We start from the raw sequence: 19,393 nt of genomic DNA on the forward strand, positions 1-19,393 counted from the left end.
CCATGGGAAAACTGTCTTTAAGATTGGGCTTGTATTTTGTCTCTTGTGATGTGAGCCCAGTGTTGATGGGGACATTTGGAAGAGAAATACTTGTTGAAACCCAGTTTGATGATGGGTGTGACCTTTCAACAGCCTTTGCAGATGTAGGGTTGGGGTTTTTTTCATTATAAGGGCTTCCTGAAATACCCTTTATCTAGAAAGCTTCCTCTAGGTCCTGGAAGCTCAAATAGGGAAGGGTTGTAGACCCTCAGTCAACTCAGTGTTTTCGTCTTCACAGTGAATTGGGAGCACAGACTTTTTAATGGGCCGGTGCAGCCTTGCTCTTCAGCAAAATCTTCCCTTTCATCTAAGGTTTTTGTATCACACTTGTGGACAGGCCTTTCAGGGAATTGCTCCTGCTTTAGCACAGTTCAGATTTCAGGGACAGCAGTCTAATTTAAAGGATTTGGAATCTTTTGGTTTAAGTATCATATATTTCTCTTCCATCTTCCCAGGCTTAGATGCACGTTGTAAGATAAGCCTTTGGAAAGCCCATTTCCCAACTGTGTGGTGGGTGATGGGGCAGGAGAACCACAGCAACCAGCACAGCCTGACTTATTTGCTTCTCTGTTTATAAAATGAAGGTGCTCATTATTAACAATTCATCATCAACTGCGATAACCTACCCAAGTATTCAGTGTAACTTGTTCATCAACCAAAGGCATGTGCATTTGGTATACCTGCTGCACCGACCACATTGTGAAGTCCCATTCACTGTTACAAAACATCATTCAGTGTTGTCTGTTTCAGAGGAAGAGCACAGCCAGTGACAGTATGCGTAAGGATTCTTTAATCAATACATTATTTTTCTTTTTGTAGGTATTTTCTCAGTGCTCAGCTTGGCATCTGAATGTACCACTCTTGCCGCTGAACTTCCCAAAGTGTCCTACGTGAAGGCCTTAGATGTCTGGCTGATTGTTTGCCTGCTCTTTGGGTTTGCGTCCCTGGTGGAGTATGCGGTGGTTCAGGTAATGCTGAACAATCCAAAGAGAATTGAAGCCGAAAAAGCAAAGATTGCCAAGGCAGAGCAAGTGGAAGGGAAGGGTGGAAATGCTGCCAAGAAGAACACGGTGAATGGCACCGGGACTCCTGTCCACATCAGCACTTTACAGGTAGGAGCTGCAAAGCTAACTATGCAAAATCAGCATTATCCTCCATTAAAAGAATTCCAGGAATATACTGTTGTAATAATTTTGGAGAGCGCTTAATCTTAGAAGTGAACAAGATGTTAAAAACATGCTGGTAATTAATGGCTAGCAGTCTGACCAATTGGTCCCTAGTGATTTGGGGTCAGATGTACTAAATGAAGAATTTGTCTTTTAATATCCTAGCCCTATCGTTGCTGCTGAGCTTCAGGTAAATAAAGTAGCAGGCAGCTTTACAGTTGCTATTTTTCTCATAATAAATAGCAGCTGTCAAACCATAGCTATTCAGAGGACAAGACTCTCGGCCAGTATTTGCCGAGAGCTTACTCAAATAACACCCCGCTCATTGCTTTCCCCGGGATGGCCACAGCTGCAGCGCATTGCATGTCAAGCATCTCTGAAGCCAGGGATCCAGAAGTCTTGGCATTTGTAAAGAAAAGACAGGTCTGTTTGTCTGTCAAACACTCCCTGCATTTGTGTTGCCAGATCGGGTTTATGGGTCAGATCTCATTATACGGATAAAGACAAGATGTACGTCTTCACTTAGGCCAAAGTTTTCCATCACGTTGCTAAACTCTCGGTGCTGTAAAACTCCCCTTTTGTGCTGCAGGAGTTACCAGACACGCAGGCCAACTGCCCGCAATCCTAAGTGATATTTATTCCACAAGACGAAAATCGTTCTGCTACGATACGTAGAATGTGAATTTGGCTTATAGCTTTCAATGACTCAGCAATTTGGATGTATAAAATAAAGCTATTAGGCCAGATCCAAGTGGTAATATAGGTAGCGTACAATGCAACTTTAAGGCTTCTTTAAGGAGGGAGTACTTTATGCCAGAATGGTGGAAACCCTGTCCCAGTATCAAACTAGCATTGCCCCATAACTAATTACCCCAGAGCCGAGGAGCTACAGGTAGCGCAGAGCAGTGCCCTTAACTACCATAATTCTCACCTGGTAGAAGAGTCTCCTGGGAGCTGTATTGGGCAACCAGGCTCAGCACAGAGCAGCCCCGTGGCTGCTTTGACTCGTGTCACAAGCAATTCTCAAGGCCCAGGCAGTGTGGGAGCCAAGCAGAAAGAAAGATGGCTCCGCTATGGTTGTGCTTCCCCTGAACTTAAATGTGATATTTTTGTGTTCAGCAATTTGCAGGTCCAAAATTCAGCTGTTTCTTGTGACAAAGTAGTTGTAACAGTCCAGCAGAGCAACGTCAAATCTATTTCCATTTCAAGTACTTAAGTGTAAGCGTTCAGCTTGATCAGTGACAAGATTAACCAAAGAACTACAGTTTTTCAGTATTGTGAACAAAACCAAATCACTAAATTACTGATTCTCCTTGGTGGGTACACCCTTTAAGGTGCTTGCTGTTGTCATAGCCATAAGGAGAATAAAATCATAACTTTTATTACCTATGCTATCCTTTCATCTTTTAATAACTTTTTTCAAGAAGACAGCTTTGGGTGTACAGTGCATATGAAGACTTAGAGGAAGGGGAGTCATCCACAAAAATTAAGCAACGTTCCCCATGAATGGTGTCTAGCAGTAGGCTGAATGTTTTTACAATTCAGACCTCAGTCCGCCCTCCAAAAACTTGCAGTCCCCCCTCCATGATCTTGCAATGTCAGCTCCAGCATCTTGTGTTTGACCTGCACTTTTCAGGGTCTTTCCAGTTTGTTATGAGACCTTTAGCATTCCAATACCTATAACCTCTGCAACAACAATCTGGATTTCTGATGATCGTTATACAGATAGTTACAAAACATTTGCTTACTGAGACATATTGGAAATATGTATTCATTGCTTTGAAAGCAATGAAGCTTTTCAAAGCATGCTGCAAAAGACCCCTCACGTGGCTGAGTGGTCTCCTCCCCTCATGGCTAGTGATCCAGCTCGGATCCAGCCACCTGCTGTGAAACACAGCCTACCTGAGGAAGGGTGTCCTGGGCTGGTGATTTCTGGGAAGATCACCAGGCTGAGATAGAAGAAGATCCCAGACCAATGAATCACTTGGTATCAGGATGTGGTGGGGCAGTGATGCCAGATTTTAGATATATTTGAATGCTATAAGTCTACCGAGCTGAGCACTCCCTCTTTGAACCAGCTACTGGGTAGGAGTACTTTGAAAGTTCTCAGCCCTGGACAAGCCTGTACTAAACTCCTAAAACAGAACAGGTCTAAATCTTTCGGTAGCTCTGACTCCTAATCCAAAACTAACCCTGCCCCACGAAATTTGGATTGCTCCCATACAGACCTAGTAATGATCAAGTAGAGAACGCATTTTTCATATGGCAAATATGCAAGGGAGGGAAACATTAAAGAAACAGGTAATGGAAAAAAAATGTATGTTGAAAGGCATAAAGAATATGAAACAAAAAGAGGCCAGAGTGCTGTCCCAGAACTTCAGGAGCTGTTTCTCATCAGGGTTGAGTAGGGATTGTGTGTGAGGAGAGAACAAATACTGGGCTAAACACCTGGAAAGACTTAGATGAACCAATGTATAGCTTTAGGAGAAGAGGACAACTTAGAACTGCATCCGTGAAACACAGGTGCATCCCATAGAAGTGTTCTCTTTCCGCACAGGACATGATACCAAGGCAAAAGTGGCTGAGGTTGTAGCTGGCAATCTCACTGTAGCTAGGCTTGAAATGGTGGATAGACCAGACGGGACTCAAAGGTAGAGCCAACAGGAAGGACCTGGGAGCAGAAAACTCCAAGTGGTGCAAAACAGAGAGCATGAATAATTTCATTTATAAGTGTTTCTCCAGCTTAAATGAAGCACTTATGTATTATGAGACATTAACTGAATGGTGGTGATACAGATTTGTAAGTTATTAAAGGGCAGCCAAGTTTAAAAAGAGAAACTCCTTTTTTTTTTTTTTTTCTCACATTTAAATGCCCATAATCCTGATGCCAGGCCAGTTTGCCAGCGTTCCACGAGCAGCGAGTTGCACTCTTCCTGCCTCTTGCAGCCATGCAGCGTTGCAGCAGTGATGCCCTGCAGGAGGCTTGGGGCAGGGGCCAGTATGTAAGATACAGGGGGGTTGCAGGGGTAGGAAGATCCCAGGTGTGGGAAGGGTCAGAGGGAGCGCAGGGAAGCAAATGGGACAGACAGGTGCCCCTGGTTCCAGCCCCCATGGAACAATTTACGTGCTTGCACTATTTGTGAAAGATAAAAATGGAATCTGGTCTGGAGGCTTGGCACGTTTGATATTAGTAAAATGCAAGCCGTAACAAAAACACGTGATTATACTTAAAAATACAAGCAGCTGTTGTTCCTCTTTTATGACAAGAAATTGGGTAAAGGGATCAACTTTTCAGTATACCCTAAACATTAAAAGCTTGATGCCATTCATAATTGAGGGTGAGGACAAGAGATCTCCTGTGACAGAACCTGCAAGGGTCCACCTGGAAGTTTCCAGCAGAAAGCGCTTTTGGCACTGTGTCAGTAGAGTCAGTGATGGTGACTGATAGTCACCAGCAGCGACAGTGAAGGTGGCAGGATGAAAACGGTACTCACAATTTGCCAGTCACCCAAAGATGGAGCAAAGCTTCCATGGATGCATAGCTCCGTCTCCTCTCCACCACATCCTGGATACTGGCTGACGTAAAAGCTGTATGTTGCCAGCACACGCCACATTTCCAAGTCCATGCTTTGTGACTCGTGCCCCCTCCCACAAAAACCCTTGAAATGTCAGTGCCATTTTAAGCCCAGAGGTTTGCAGATATGACTGTCTGATTAAAGTCAAGTGGTCCATCTGGCAAGATCACCCTGAATCTGTAGGGGAAAAAAGAGAAAATTCAACATAAGCACTTCTGATGTGTTTTTTCTAAGACTGACAATGTCTATGCGTTTACAGGCGAGACACCATGAGAAAGTACAGTTTGGCTCCCTTAGCTCCTAGTGGCTGCAATTAGAAGCTGTTCTAAGCAGAGGAGAAGATTATGCAAACTGGTGGTAACTGCTGGCACTGGCTTTTTACTGGGAATCCTCAGTAGGAGTTTGAGTGTGTTTCCTAGCAATGCAACATCATACAGTGAGAAAAACAAGCAAAAAGGGAAATGTTCTGAAGATGAATCAGTTTCTTTTGCTTTCACTGGTGGTGCGATTACAGGGAGAGATCGCACCGTTAACTCTAACAGCATCCCTCGATTTGAATAGTCACATTTTCATCAAGCCCATTTATAGAAGCTGTCTCCCACAGATAATGTGCTTATGGCTGGAGAGAACATTTGCTAAAAGAATGTCTCTGGCAGATGATGAATAGTGCTATGCAAGTGGTGGTAACAGCTCTAAACCCAGTTATTTTTAAAAAGAAGTGGTGCCTTATCTTGCCAGAGCCACATCTCCTCTCTGAAACCTGATATGAGTTATGTTCATTCTACCAATTCACAATATACCTGACCAGTGGTGATGACCTGTGGTGACCTATCTTCCCCTATTGTCTTTTCCCCTCAAGTGGCACTCCAGACTCAGCTTTTTCATGTAGAACCACCAGAAACCCAGTTTACATTTTACCTTGTACACAAAACCACAGGCTGCAGCCTATTTTAATAGTTTCTGACAGCATTTCAGGTACAGAGTAGGTACTTTCTGCTCTAGTGACTCACGTATACATCCTTGAAGATAATTCAGAACACTGGTGTAAAAAGGCCCCAAGCAATCTGCTTTGAGCAGGGGGATGGACTAGATGGTCTCTAGAGGTCCCTGCCAACCTCAGCCATGCTGTGATTCTGTGATACTTTATGTATAAATATTTTTTGCGCGGTACTTTGCAAGGAATATTTGGAATGTGGTAGCAAATTCCTGCTGAGCTGCACCAGAAAATACACTCAGTCTGGATAGACACTGATACTAAACAGTCATTACTTTATTGATGTTCTACATCTATCGTTATGGCAAGAGCAAGAGAGGAGCACAAAACAAGTGCAGGAAAGATAAATGAGAGTTTGTTAGAAAACTCCTCCTTCATCCTGTGTGGAAGATTTACTCACTGGCAGCGCTGGTGCCAGATCTGCATGCCAAAGAGGTTGGATGCAGCAGGGGAGAAGGTTTTAGGGCAGAGAGGATGTGCTGTGTAGGGCAGAGGATGCGGCGGTACAGTCGGGAGGCACTTCAGCCTGAAGGATGCATGCTGAGCCGGAGAGGCTGCCAGAGCTACAGCATGTTTGGAGCTTTGCTAGAAATTATGGGCAATCCCACTTCTGCTCTCAAAAATTCTTGAATCCAAAATGAAGGCGTTTTATATTGCACTTCATCCTGACAGATAAAGAGGACTTGATCGCAGGATGAACAGTCAGTTGGAAAGGATCTTCATTCTATTTGCACAAAACAAATTTAGTCGAGTTCTGGTACTTTTGGAGCTGTGAAAGGAGATGTTTCACAAATCTGAAAACTCTTTTTTCTCATCTGGGTGGAAGAATTTATACAAAAAATATAAATGATGCTGGTGAGCTATATAACAACGTTCAAAACAACTACAGATCAGAAGGAAAGCAGTACTAATTTAAAAAAAAACCAACAACAGTACAACTGAAAACAAATTCCCAAAGATGGAAAACCATACCCAGCTTCAAGCATTTCTCTTTTTTTCTCACTGGCAAATGGATAAGTTAGTAGTAATCAGTGTAAATTGAAATCCAGAAAATAGGTGTAGGTAACAAAAGGGATTTATGGCTAAGCATAATTAAGGGCAATAGGAAGTTATCATCTGCATGTATAGCCAGAACACAAAAAACAGTTCTAAGAGTATTGATCCAATGCTAGATAGAGATGCTGTAAGTATCAGAAATTAGCAGAAAAGGCAAAAGTGTTGAACAAATATTCTGCTCTGTGTTTGGGGAAAAGCCAGATGTAGTCAATCAGATGATGAAATAGCTTTAATTGACAGTAGCTAACAAGGATGTTAAACAGTAGCTATTAAAGATAGACATTTTACAATTGATATTTCAGCTTAAGTTGCATCTAGGATTTTTTAAAGAGCTGGTCCATGAGTGCTGTGGCAAATTGATGTTGATTTTTTAATAAATCCTTTAAAACTGGGAAGGTTCCAAAAGACAGCAAGAAGCTAACTTTGTGCCAGTATTTTTAAAGGCTAAGTGGCATAACATGCATAATTATAAGCTTGACATCAATCAGTGGAAAATATTGCATAGCTAACAGGGGGCTGACTAATAATTATTATTCATAAGTATTAATTATCATTAATGTTATTCATAATTCAGCCCCATGTTAGCTAATAAATTTAAATGGGTCAGTGAAATTAAAGCTGATCTATGTGTTTATTGATTTAATCAAACTATTTTTTTAAAAAGATTACAAACTAGCTTGACAGAGGTAATGATGTGGAGGAAAGAAACTCTTTAAGAACATTTGACTTGGCTTTGTGTGTCGGCCTGGTTACATCATTTGAATTATGCAAAATCAAGGTTATATTTGTTACCATCTGTAAGTACCAGCAGTTAATCAGGCTAACTATAGTCATGCCTCGTGACTGAAAATTGAAGCCAAATAAATTCAGGTTAGAAATAAGGTACATATGTTTGTGGGGAACAAGGTCATGGAAAAAATTCTCCATCCTGGATGTTTTTAAAGGAAAATCTAGTGTAACAAGTTTGGGCAGTAAATGTGGAGAGTGATGAGGAGCACCAGAAGCAGGAGAGGCGACGATGGGGAGTTAGTTCTCCCTCCCTGCCAGTCTGCATGCGCAGGCAGCACTTCTTTCTTCTGCTCTTTCCCCATTTTCCTACCACATTATTCCCTGAACTCTGCAAACAAAGGCTTTCTCAACCGGGTACGGCCCCGTTGCAGCAGCAGCAGCAGCAGGTGCTGAGCTTGGCAGCCAGCAGCGGTCTGCCTTGGCTTTGTCAAGGGATCATCCCAAGGGGCCTTCTGGCTTCTGGGAGTCATTTTTAGGTACTTCAGAGCTGTTCATCAAAAGGCAGGTGGCCTGTTCAACTTACCAGACCTCAACAAGGTAGCCCAGTCCTGAGACGAACTGGGTCTGTGGTTTGGGCCAAGCCTCAGGAGCCACATTGCCTTCCCGTGCCGTCCTTGACCCCCCCACCCCTGTGCCTGAGGGATGAGGAGCAGCTGCCCAGTGCCACTGGGGACATGGTGGGGCTCAGCAGTATTCCAGCAGCCTTCCCTTCCCAAACAGCGGCTCCCCATCCCCTGCAGGGGAGAAGCCATCGATCTGGTGGAAGCATCCTGTGGGCTGGGTCTGCCCCACGGGTCGTGATGCTGGGGCAGGACAAGGCAAATGATATCAAATATTTTCCAGGGCCACATTCTGTGTCAGGATGAAGTCAAAACGATGTAACATTTAGCAACGTTTTACTTTCTCTGTGGGTCTTCAGCGTAGTACTCTAAAATCCTTTAAAATCAAGTCCTGTGGCATCATTTTCCACAGAGATGGTTCCTGTAGCCTTTGGTAAAATTCAGGAATATCATTATGCTTCTAGCACAAGGCAGGAAGAATAAAGAGCAGATACACTATTTTTCATGTATATTATCTCACTTTGCTTAAGGAAAGCTGTAGGTCAACTGAAACGAATTTAGATTAAAACAACAGAAATACTGGAAAGCTGAAGAGATGTATGAGAAGAAATTGAAAACTATGGCTAGGCAGCAACTGAGTGTAGGAAACAGGAGCACATTAGATTTGTAAACCTGGGGAAATGGAAGAAATTATTTTTAGAAGTAACATATACTTATTAATGAAAAATGTGGTTGCTGTTACAAGGGAAATCATGTCACCCTGATCAGTCAGTGCTCCAGCTGACACTAAACTGAGCGGCACTCGGTGTGAACACGCTGCCAGCAGTCCCCTGCTTATAATGCAGAGGTGACCTGGACACCATTCCCTCAGCTCTCTGTCCTGGAGTGGATGGGAACCGACTTGTAACAGCTTTTTGGGGAGCACTTTAGATACTGCCGTCGGAGCAGAAATACTCTGTGTTGTAAATGAGAGTGCTTAGGCTATGACTGGTGTTGCGGAGTCACACAGTATGTCGCTGGTAGTATGAGGAATGGGCTACAAGTTTGCAAATCTAAAAGGAGGCTTAGAATTTCATATAGGTTTCTATTTCTTGTGATGGCCTTACTAAATCTTACTGGTTTTGACCATGGGAAAAAATGTAAATTTCCTGTGACCCTTCAGTTCACATGCACCCCAGCCCTGCACATTACCCTCCCGTTGCACAAGGCTCTGCTTTGTGTCTGTATGAACCGTATCACTGGGTGTGATCCCACTGGAAGGAACTTCTCAGATCCCTCACTGACAGCCCCCCGTCACTCAGGGTCACGCAATAATCATGTTCACACGTGTCTCAGTCACCACCTTACTGGACAGTTTGCCCCAGCTGCTACAGTGCTGAACACCGACCCAGGCTGTCCGTTCTTTGCTGACTGGGAAACAGTTGCAGGAAATTGCGTGTATAGTTTTGCCTTACCGTCATGAAACACCTGTCTGGTTTTTCCTTTTTACAACCTGGAATCATGATTTTATTGTGTAACCTGCACCTTAAGTTTTAGTGCATTGGTTTCAGAACTGAGTTTTCCTCAGCCATAAGTCTGGCAGATCTGGGGAAGCATATCTGCTCTTCGCTGAGGGAATAGTGCCATGCTTCTCTTCCACCTGGTGCCAGAATCAGCACTGTCAGTAACTGGAGTAAAAGCCCCAGTCAAAGTTCAGGTCTTTTCCTGACTGCCCCAGTTGTTTTCATCCCAGTTACCTTGGCAGTTGTCATAGAGAAGCTAATAATATTCTCCAGAAAGTTTTTTATTCATCTTTAAGTCTGGTACTGCATCTCACTATTATGATTTTAGTTACAAAATGTGATGATGCAAATATTGCAAACTATCAGCCTAAGACTGCAGAAGGCCAGAGGTGGTGAGAGCTGAGAGTAAAATGCCCGAAGGCGTTGCGGAGGAGAGGTGGGCTGCTGGGACGGGGGGACGGGCAGCTTTTGGAAGAATCAAATTTTAGTGGATCGGTGGCTCCAGGAACCCGTAGTGAAACTTAGGTTAATGTTAGTTGCCCATGTGTATAACCTGATTTGTGAACCGGCATTTTTTCAAACTCACTCTCAGGTTATATATGTCAACAAATGGCATTATTAATAATGCAGATCAGTTTAATAACCTGTATTCTTTTTTTTTCCTTTTTTTTTTTTTCTCCCCCGCTTTACATTAAATTAGTCTAATTGAAATAAAACTTTGGGAGTCATTTACCCAAGTCACAAAGCCTCGTCAGTTCTCCCCAAATCCATTCAGGCTCCTTGAACAGTGTGGGGCTGGTCCTCCTAGGGATTTATTGTACCTCAAATAGAAAGTGTATAAAATCCAAGGAAGGGAATATAGGAACTTCCCCCCCACCCCCTCCAAAACACTGGAGTTTGAAGGGCACCAAATACTTTTTTTCTTGCACATTGTCTGTGCCAGTACAATTGTCTGGCCTAAGCCTTGTCACTGTGTGAGGTGGTCACCCTAGGGTGACATAAAGGGTCTTGAGCTGGCTACTATGTAGAACCAGAATCGGCTTTGTTGCAGCAAACGCTGAATTTTAGGGTTAATTCTGACTACAGCTTCCAGGCCTCAGAAAAATGTAAATATTGAATAGTATCTGTCCTGCAGGTTCTGCACAGAACTGATTTCCAGAAATACTCTCTACAGAAATATTCTTTCCCCTTCTATCATCTTAAAATGGAGTCTAACTATAGCAGGTTGCACAGCATGAGGCACCCTGTGCATGAAAAATTACACAATTATGAATGTTTGGATTAGTTTATATGATTGACTGATCATCCTTAAGTACTTTATAATGCAGCCATTCAGCAAATTAGGCTGATGTGATGTATCCCTATCAACAAGTAATTTCCTATATGTTTGTTTGCGGTGTTCTCTAGCAGCTGCATTAAGTTTGTTAATGAAATATGGTGAGTAGATCATGATTCCCCTCACTCTTTATTTCATAGGTTGGTGAGACCAGATGCAAAAAAGTTTGCACTTCGAAATCTGATCTGAGATCCAATGATTTCAGCATCGTTGGAAGCTTGCCAAGGGATTTTGAATTATCAAATTATGACTGTTATGGGAAGCCCATTGAAGTCAACAATGGGCTCGGGAAATCTCAAGCCAAGAACAACAAGAAGCCTCCTCCTCCCAAGCCTGTCATTCCATCAGCAGCAAAGAGAATCGATCTTTATGCAAGAGCACTGTTCCCTTTTTGCTTCTTGTTCTTCAACGTCATATACTGGTCCATATATTTATGATAAACCTTTTATTTATTTTTTTCATATGTGTAAAATATATCCCATTTCATTACCCCTTCCCAGTCATGAAGGCCACTGTGTGAAATTATTTGCATTTGCAAAGCAGTATGTTGCATCTTGATGCCATGCGATTGTACTGAACATATGGCATCTGAAACGTGAATGAAAGCATGACACTGCAATGTCTGTGCTCCGACCAACATTGTATATAAATGTACAGCATACATCCTGCTTTAGGAATATATATGAAGGACAATGCATACTACATTATAAAGCTGAATAACGCTCCTCAGTTATTAGTAACATACAGAGATTTAAAGTGTTTCTGACGATGAAACTGATGTGCACGTTGAGTATTATTAAAATCAGTATTCTAGTATATGTAGTATTTAACAGCTTTTCTGCTGACTTCCAGCGGAAAAAAAAAAAAAACCAAACATCTTGTTATTGTATAATTTTAGATGGCACTGTTGAAGAAAAAGCTAAGATGTAATTCACATTATTTAGACTTGGTAAGTGAAGGCAGCATTGAACAAGCTGATCTTGTCTATGTGAAAAAATAAAGATCAGAGAATTACTAATTTTGTAAAATCAGCTTATTTAGGAAAGAAAACCCAACAACTGTATTCATCAAGGAGGCACACTTAAGTGTGTGAGAATATGCTGACAATAAAATATTGGGCCAAATTTTGACTACTGTGTCCTTAGGCACAAACTAGATACAATAGGTCAAAACCAAACAGGCCACTTTCTAGACTAGAAGTATCAGGAGTTTTGAAGAAACATCACAAGGTGCAGTTCAGTATCAGGTTATGTTATACTTTTTTACATTTCTCTGTCCTCTGGCTCACCTTCTGTAGCATCTGGCAACCCTGCAGTACATGTCACATTTTTGTTGTGGTTGCATTGGATACATCTTACTTGATTTGTTTTGTTTATCCCCTTGAAAGCTTTCAGTTTAAACAAACCAGTTGTTGTCAAGATGAAATCCCATTTTCATCAATAGTTACAATTTTTTTGTTTGTCTGTTGTAGCACGGATGACCAAAGCTAACACCTAGCCACCAGTAGAAATGAAGACATGTCCAAAGATCATAAAATATGACATGAGCCCTTGTGCCTCTGTATTAATTAATGGCTGCCCTCACCAACTCGTTGATTTGGCTGCTACTTTTTGGAGAATAAGGTCCTATGTGTGGTCAGTCTCTTCTGATAGGAGGCTGCTCTCCATTTAGCAGAGGAAACCCTATGACATGGAGACTACCTAAACGTGATCTCCTCAGGGCGCGTAGGGCAGGACCTGTGGCCTCCTGTGTGTGCCAGGCACATCCCTTCATAAGGGCAAGTCACGAGGTGAAACACAGGCAAAAGAAAGCTGCTTGTAGGTAGATATCGGAGTAGTGTGTGTTCCCTTGAGAGTGTGCCATAGAGAAACGTAACTTTTCTTGCCACTTGTAAAGCTGGGGCACCACAGTTACTTAAAATATGAAAATAAGACAGTTCTCACTAACTTGGCAATTTATTAAAGGAATTATAGTGGCTTATTGGCTCCTCATATGCTAGGAGGGGACTGAATTAAATGTGTGAAACCTTCCATAGTGCAAAAACCCACTTGGGCTAAATTTCTGGCTTATCCAGGATGTGTTGAGCCAATGCAGGCCGCAGAGGCACTGCTGGATCACTTGGGTGTTGCCCACCATGTGAACGTTGTCCACATAGGATGCGCAACCAGAAGGTCAAAAGTGGGAACCCAGGAACAGCGAAGCGTGCCAGCCTGGCTTCACTGGGCAGCTGTGGATCTGCTGTGGCCAGGGTTTCTGCTGACCTCTGCCACTTTGCGATCAACAGCCTGGTTGCGATGAGTCGTGTTGGGTTGAAGAGATCTGCTCTTCAGAACATGGTCATGCGCTTGCCACCGTCTTTCTTGTGGAGACTGCAGGGAACCACTTCGCCAGGTGGCCACAGTTTGTCCTTTGGATTTTTTTCCGATCCAAGGAAATGGAAGGGAAATCCCAAATATTACTGAGCCACACTGAACCGGGCAGGGAAAAAATTGTCTTTAAGGTCTAGTTCAAAGTTTCAATATTTCTGTCTGTTTGCAGGTATGTACAGAATTGTCAGAGACTCTAAGAAGCAATAAGGATAAGTCAAAGAGAGGAAGTTAGGGAGGGGTAATTTTTATATGTACAGAGTGCTATATTTATAGATATTATTTATTCTCATACTTGTATTTTTTCTTACAGTACTGGAAGGCAAGAAAATAATTACCTTATGTTGGAAAATGTATGAATTTTGGAAGATAATTTTCTTGTTAGAACTCTTCTTAAATGATTTATCTGTAATTAATGTCTACATTCTATCTGTATAATCTCAATTATAGGTTTTATTGTTGAATTATTCTTTGTTCCTTCTTGCTTTCCTGCTTACTTGATGGCTTTTGTGTTTTATCATGAAACATTTAATCAATAATACACTGTAATTGCTTTCCAGCTCACAAAAAAAAGGAAGCAAAAGGAATGTGTATTGTTACAATAAAGGCTTTTCATTCATTACAGCACAAAAACTAAGGACAGAAGCAGTTTAACAGCAAATTTGAAACAAAATTTAAAATAAACCAACATGAGCTATAAAGTATTAATTTTCTTTTTACTTACACTAGATACTTGCAGTATTTGTATTACCTTGGAATATATTAACTTGTCCTACTGAGCAGTAATAATTGATTTATTTTATTTTTCTTCTTTCCACTAAAGGTCATTGAGAGTTTTGCATACCATGTCACATTATGGTCCTCCAGCACCCTCTAGTTGTAAAATTCTGCCTGTTGACTGATTTGCAGAACGAGGTGCAAATATAAAGCTGTATAGGCAGTAAAGGATGTTACTCGATAGTGATAATATGAAGGGGGAAAGTATTAATAAAAAATAAATGGGCATAAAATCAATGGACAGCTATAGAAACTTGGCATGCAGTATGAATTTTAAAATGTAGAAAGTAAGGCATTTGAGTAGTAGCAAAGGTGAGACTCATGAAGTACATACACATTAGTAGCTAGATTAACTAGTCATGATGTTTGAGCAAACTGCATTACAGCAAAAATCTGTTTCTGAGGGAGACACCATCTGTGTTTCAGCTGACATTTACTTGAAGTTCTCCTGTTTACTGGAAGGAGAGTTACAAATTTTTGTTCTACCCTTAAAATAAACCTCAGTATTTTCTAGGCTCTTAAGCATGAAGGGGTAGTGTCCAAATCGTTCATTCCTTTCTTTCATACTGTCATTGCCCTTTAGGGATCTTACCATTTCAGGACTTTAGAACACATTCAAACACTGCCTCAGGAATTTCCAGGGAGGTGAATTAATTAATTTCTTAACTGCATCCACACATTTAAGCTGTGTGGTAAGGAGGGATGTAGCTTGAAAAGTCCATCAGCTGTTATGCATTAACTCCCTCTCAGGGTGTTGGAAATGTGCTGTGTAGAGCAATCCGCATCTTACCTCCTCATGCGAGTTCAACTCACGTCTGACACCCGGGTTTAGGAGCAGCTCTGTAGTGGGTTTTAGCACCTCCTTTTTTTTTCAGTCTTGTGTTAATTGTAGCTGAGATGGTGTCTGTGAACAGTCTGTCATGAGCGAGGAAGGCAGTTGATTTCTGTAAGTGCAGCGTACAGAAGATTGACCGCTTGGAAACATTGCCAAGCAGCTTTCAGTCTTCAAAGTCTTCAAATTCATTTGGACGTGGCAGCAGGAAATTTGTGGGTAGAGGGAGGGTCTCCCCAGTGCCCTACGACCCATCAAAAGAGCCAGTAGTAGCTCTGCCTTTTGGGGTAGTTTCAGTGAGCGCGAGCGCAGGGGTCGATCCAGGTGTATAATCATTTGGAAGGAAATGCACTTCCAGGTAGTCTTTATTTGAAAATATTTCATTCTGAAGAGAGACGATAACTTATTTAAGCACTATGTCGTAGCTGTTGAGGCACTCTATTAAGAGACGTTATACTACAGTTGAGACCATTGGTCTCTTCTTTAATTAAAGCAGCTTACCGTTATGGTTATTGGATGACTCGTGCTGAGGATATTTATAGAATAGGTAGCAATAAATTATTTATTTCCAAGGGAGTGCAACCTGAATATATGCAATGTCAAGTGATTTTTCAGGCTATAGAGATAGCTTAGTGCTGAAATGAGTACAAATGCGGTGCGTAGCAGATAAGGGAATGATAGGACGCTGTTACTTAGTGCTTTGGTATGCTAATTCCAGGATTAGAGAAGATAATGTGGGAAGAAAAGGAAAGTCAGATACAGACAGATTGAATAATAGTTTTGTTTGTGCCTAAAATTTAATTTGTGTCTAACAGTTTAATTTCTTTGTATAGTAATAATGTAAGTTACCTTCTCTTTGTATGACCATAAAGAATTACTTTTAAAGAAAAGGAAAATTAAGCTCTGTGGTGCCAGAAATATACAGAAACCAGTTCTTTTCATACAAAGCTCTACCCTTGAAAAAACAAACAAAAACATACAGAAAACAAAATGCAGCTTTAAAGATATTAAATTCCCCCCATTCTGGGGTTGCCTATACCATTGTGTCAGACCAGGCCCGACCAGGCCGGGCTGCCGGCAAGGCTCCCTTGCATGTTGGCTTGCTGGGGGCAGTCACCCACCCCTGCCTGCCAGCACCTGCCCCTTCCCATCAGCGTGACAGTGCCAGCAGACAGTTAAAAGAAGGATTACACGGCTATTTTGAAATCTTTCTGAAAAACCCTTCGTTGCTATGAATATGTCTACACCACAGTCACTAAAATGTCTGCAGCTAATGCAGGTTTATCCAAATTAGCTTTAAGCTAGCTGACTTGGGGACGGCTGGCAATGTAGCCATGGCAACGGCGAGCTCCGGCTGGGAAGCCTACCTGCTGGCGTAGGAAATGGGAAAATATACTTTGGTGTTAACCCCCACAAAGCGGTACGCTGCCCTGCCTCTTACACTCGAACAGCTGGCGTGAAGTTGGCTCGTGTGGGCATTTGTCAGCCAGTGCCTGCGAAATGGGGCTGTGTCCGCTGCACTGTGTGCTAGAACTGCATTACTGCTTCCCAATGGTGACGTGAAAGATGCCAAAGTTGGCCCAAGAAAGATGTGAAATATTTTCTCCATGGGTCTCGATGGCATCCAGCATTTCTGCTGTATTTAGTTGTGTGTACTGACCAGAGGTTCGCTGGTAGTGCCAAAAATGCAGCTAATTTTCCAGAACCGATGCACGTGTAAAGGAGTGAATTGGATTTGCCCATCTGAGCACAAACAAGGTCATAAGACTATCCCTTTTACACTTAAAAGAGCTATTCTGTTTAAATTCCCTAATAGTGGATATTAGATCGTGACCTTTTAAATGAATAATGAGACTAAAAACCCTAGTGAAACTAATGAGTCTTAAGACCATAAAAGTCTTTTTTAGCTTCCACGTTGTCTGTGGAGGTCCACCCTGGGTTTGAGGGGCAGCAACTGCTTTCCCACGCAGTTTCTTCACATGTCTGTGCCCGCCGGGGGTCAGGAGGGCAGCATCGGCTGACGCCCGCTGACAGGGAAGGTTTTTGGAGGGCCTTCAAGCCGGTGGGTCAGCTCTCCTTTGGAGCATCAAGGTCAGTCCAAAGCCTGCCTGGCACCATTGGCTCTTGCAGAGAGACCCCAGGTACATTAAGCACATACCTTTTAGTACAAGAAAATGAACAGTCTTTCCCCTTACTGCCTGAAAGCATGATTCACAGTGACAGAAACCCACCGGCAAGGCGACGTGGGTGACCGAGTTTCTGTCCCACCAGGCAGTTGCTTAAGCAACGTGAGGTACTTTGAAAGGAAGCAGGATGAGGACTGTGGACTGGGTAACTCTTTTCCGCCTGATGAGTTCTTCAGGCTGTGGCAATAGATCGTGTGGGGGTTTTCATACATATCTGTGTATGTCTGTTTCTTTCTCTGAATATCCACAGTGGGAGTCATTTTTCACTTGAAGAAAACTGAAGAGATTTTTCGGCCCAAGAAACCCTCCAGATCAAGTCGTATCGTTGCCCCCTGCAAAAACCTTTCAACTCAGAAGAATCTTTCTCTAGCGCCACAAATAGCATGAAAAATCTCTGCTGAAACTGCAGCTGCTGCTGAGGAAAACCTGCGTGTAGGCAGTGCCTGTGCTTCCACCCGCGTTGGCTGTAGCATGTCGTGATCATCAACAGCACTGCTCAGCTTTCCCCTTCTGCGAAGCGCCCTGCAATACGCTCCAGCTGTCCCACCGTTCATGTCCGTGCAGCCAGAGTAGAGGTTGTGCCTGGGACTGATGGAGCTCATGAAGGCAAGCCAGTGCTGGTGTTCAGGAAGAGATGAACAACAATATATGAGAAAACCTGGGACTCCCTTGTTTCTCTAATCTTAGCATCATCTATGTTACTCCATTTCAGTTATGTCCCTTTAACGCAAAATATTATATTATTTGGATAAGACCTCATTACGTGCATCATGTTTTGGAATTAAGTGTATTGAATCATTAATTTCTCGTCAAAAGCAGAATACAAAAAAAAAAAAAAAAAGTAGTCCATGTGATGTTTTTTTAAATGTTGATTTCCTCTATTAACCTTAAAACTTGCATTTGACCCAGAGGCTACGGAAATACATTTCTCAGTGTTTAATAAGCCTTACATTGTCATAACAGATTTATCAGTGTCTCAAGACAGGCTCGTTCTTTCAGATTAATTTGTTTGTTTCTTTGACTCCCAAAGGCCAGCTCATTGGAAAACATTAATTTGAAGACTGGCTGTTTCAAAGGCACAACACTGACAGGAACGGCCTGTAAAGACTAATGGGTTTGGCCAATACTACTCCAGCATCGTTTCTGCTTTTGACAAAGCCTGTCTTGCTACCTGCTCCTGCTTCTGACAAATCCTGTTTAGCCTCAGCCTACTGGAGGGTGTAAAATCTTCACAGGCTTTTGAAAATAGCTGTCTGATTGTGTCAGCTGCCGAGGCAGCTCTGCTTCCATTCCCCTTCTGGATGTGCTTCAGGCTATTACAGAAACAATCTTCTTTTTCCAAGCAAATACAAATGATATACAGCATCCACCATAAGCTATAATCTACTTCGTGGAATTAAACTTTAGTCTTTATGTATTAATTCTTCATATTTTCAAGCTGGTTGTCTCCCAGAGGTGAAAACTTTGGAAATAAATAAATTTCTTAAATGAAAAACGAAATGTGCATGACAGCAGAGGAGGATTGCATTGGTCCTGCTTGTTTTCTCTGGACTTAAAGCCCTTTTCTTGCTGTGGTGCAAAGCCCAGAAGGCTTCAGAGGATGCGCTGCTGCTGAAGCCCTTGTGGGTGCCCGCGAGGCGTGGGCAGGGGGCTGACCCCCTCCCTGCACCGGCCCTGCCCTGGGAGCTGCACGCGATGCAAACCGGCCAAAGGGACACGCAGTGAGGTTTCCTGAGCCCTGTGCCCTTGCAGTGGTGTCTTCATCACATTCTCCACCTGATGAGTTTTCTTGCAGCAGAGAGGCACTTGATTTAGAAAAACAATGACGATGACGCCATAGTAATATTCCCAGACACGGCAGTTTCATGGGAGTATTTTACGCCGCTGCTGTAGACTACTGAATATTGTGAATTTTAGCACGGGAGTTTTTAAACAGGAAATGCATATCCAAGTTGGCAGGACTTTATTATCTGTTACCCGTAAGTGTGGCTTTATTGCTTTATTTATCATATGCTTCCATATTGTTCCCATTTCAGGAACAGCATTTTAAATCAGGAATTTTTCTAAGCATATGAATTATTAAAGCATATTGTGGTTTACCCTATTTTTTCCCACAGGAATATAAGAAAGAGATAGTGTATTTCACATTACAGTGTTCTTGCAGCAAGTTTACTAATCTCTGTGAAAAAAAGTCTTGATGAAATTAAATAGGTGG

The 19,393-nt window shown here is 42.4% G+C and overlaps 1 protein-coding gene across 2 annotated transcripts in view; it reads left to right on the forward strand.

Moving 5' to 3' along the window:
- The window catches only part of GLRB (glycine receptor beta), a 52,051-nt gene extending 38,204 nt beyond the window's left edge, over positions 1–13,847 (forward strand). For both annotated transcript variants that reach the window (XM_055700961.1, XM_055700962.1), the window contains 2 exons: positions 859–1,151; positions 11,158–13,847. In XM_055700961.1, coding sequence (XP_055556936.1) covers positions 859–1,151; positions 11,158–11,454 — 590 coding nt within the window. In that variant the 3' untranslated portion in view covers positions 11,455–13,847. The remainder of the gene's footprint in view (positions 1–858; positions 1,152–11,157) is intronic.
- The last annotated feature ends 5,546 nt before the right edge of the window (positions 13,848–19,393 follow it).

The sequence above is a fragment of the Falco cherrug genome, chromosome 1 (assembly GCF_023634085.1).
Source record: "Falco cherrug isolate bFalChe1 chromosome 1, bFalChe1.pri, whole genome shotgun sequence".
NCBI lineage: Eukaryota > Metazoa > Chordata > Aves > Falconiformes > Falconidae > Falco > Falco cherrug.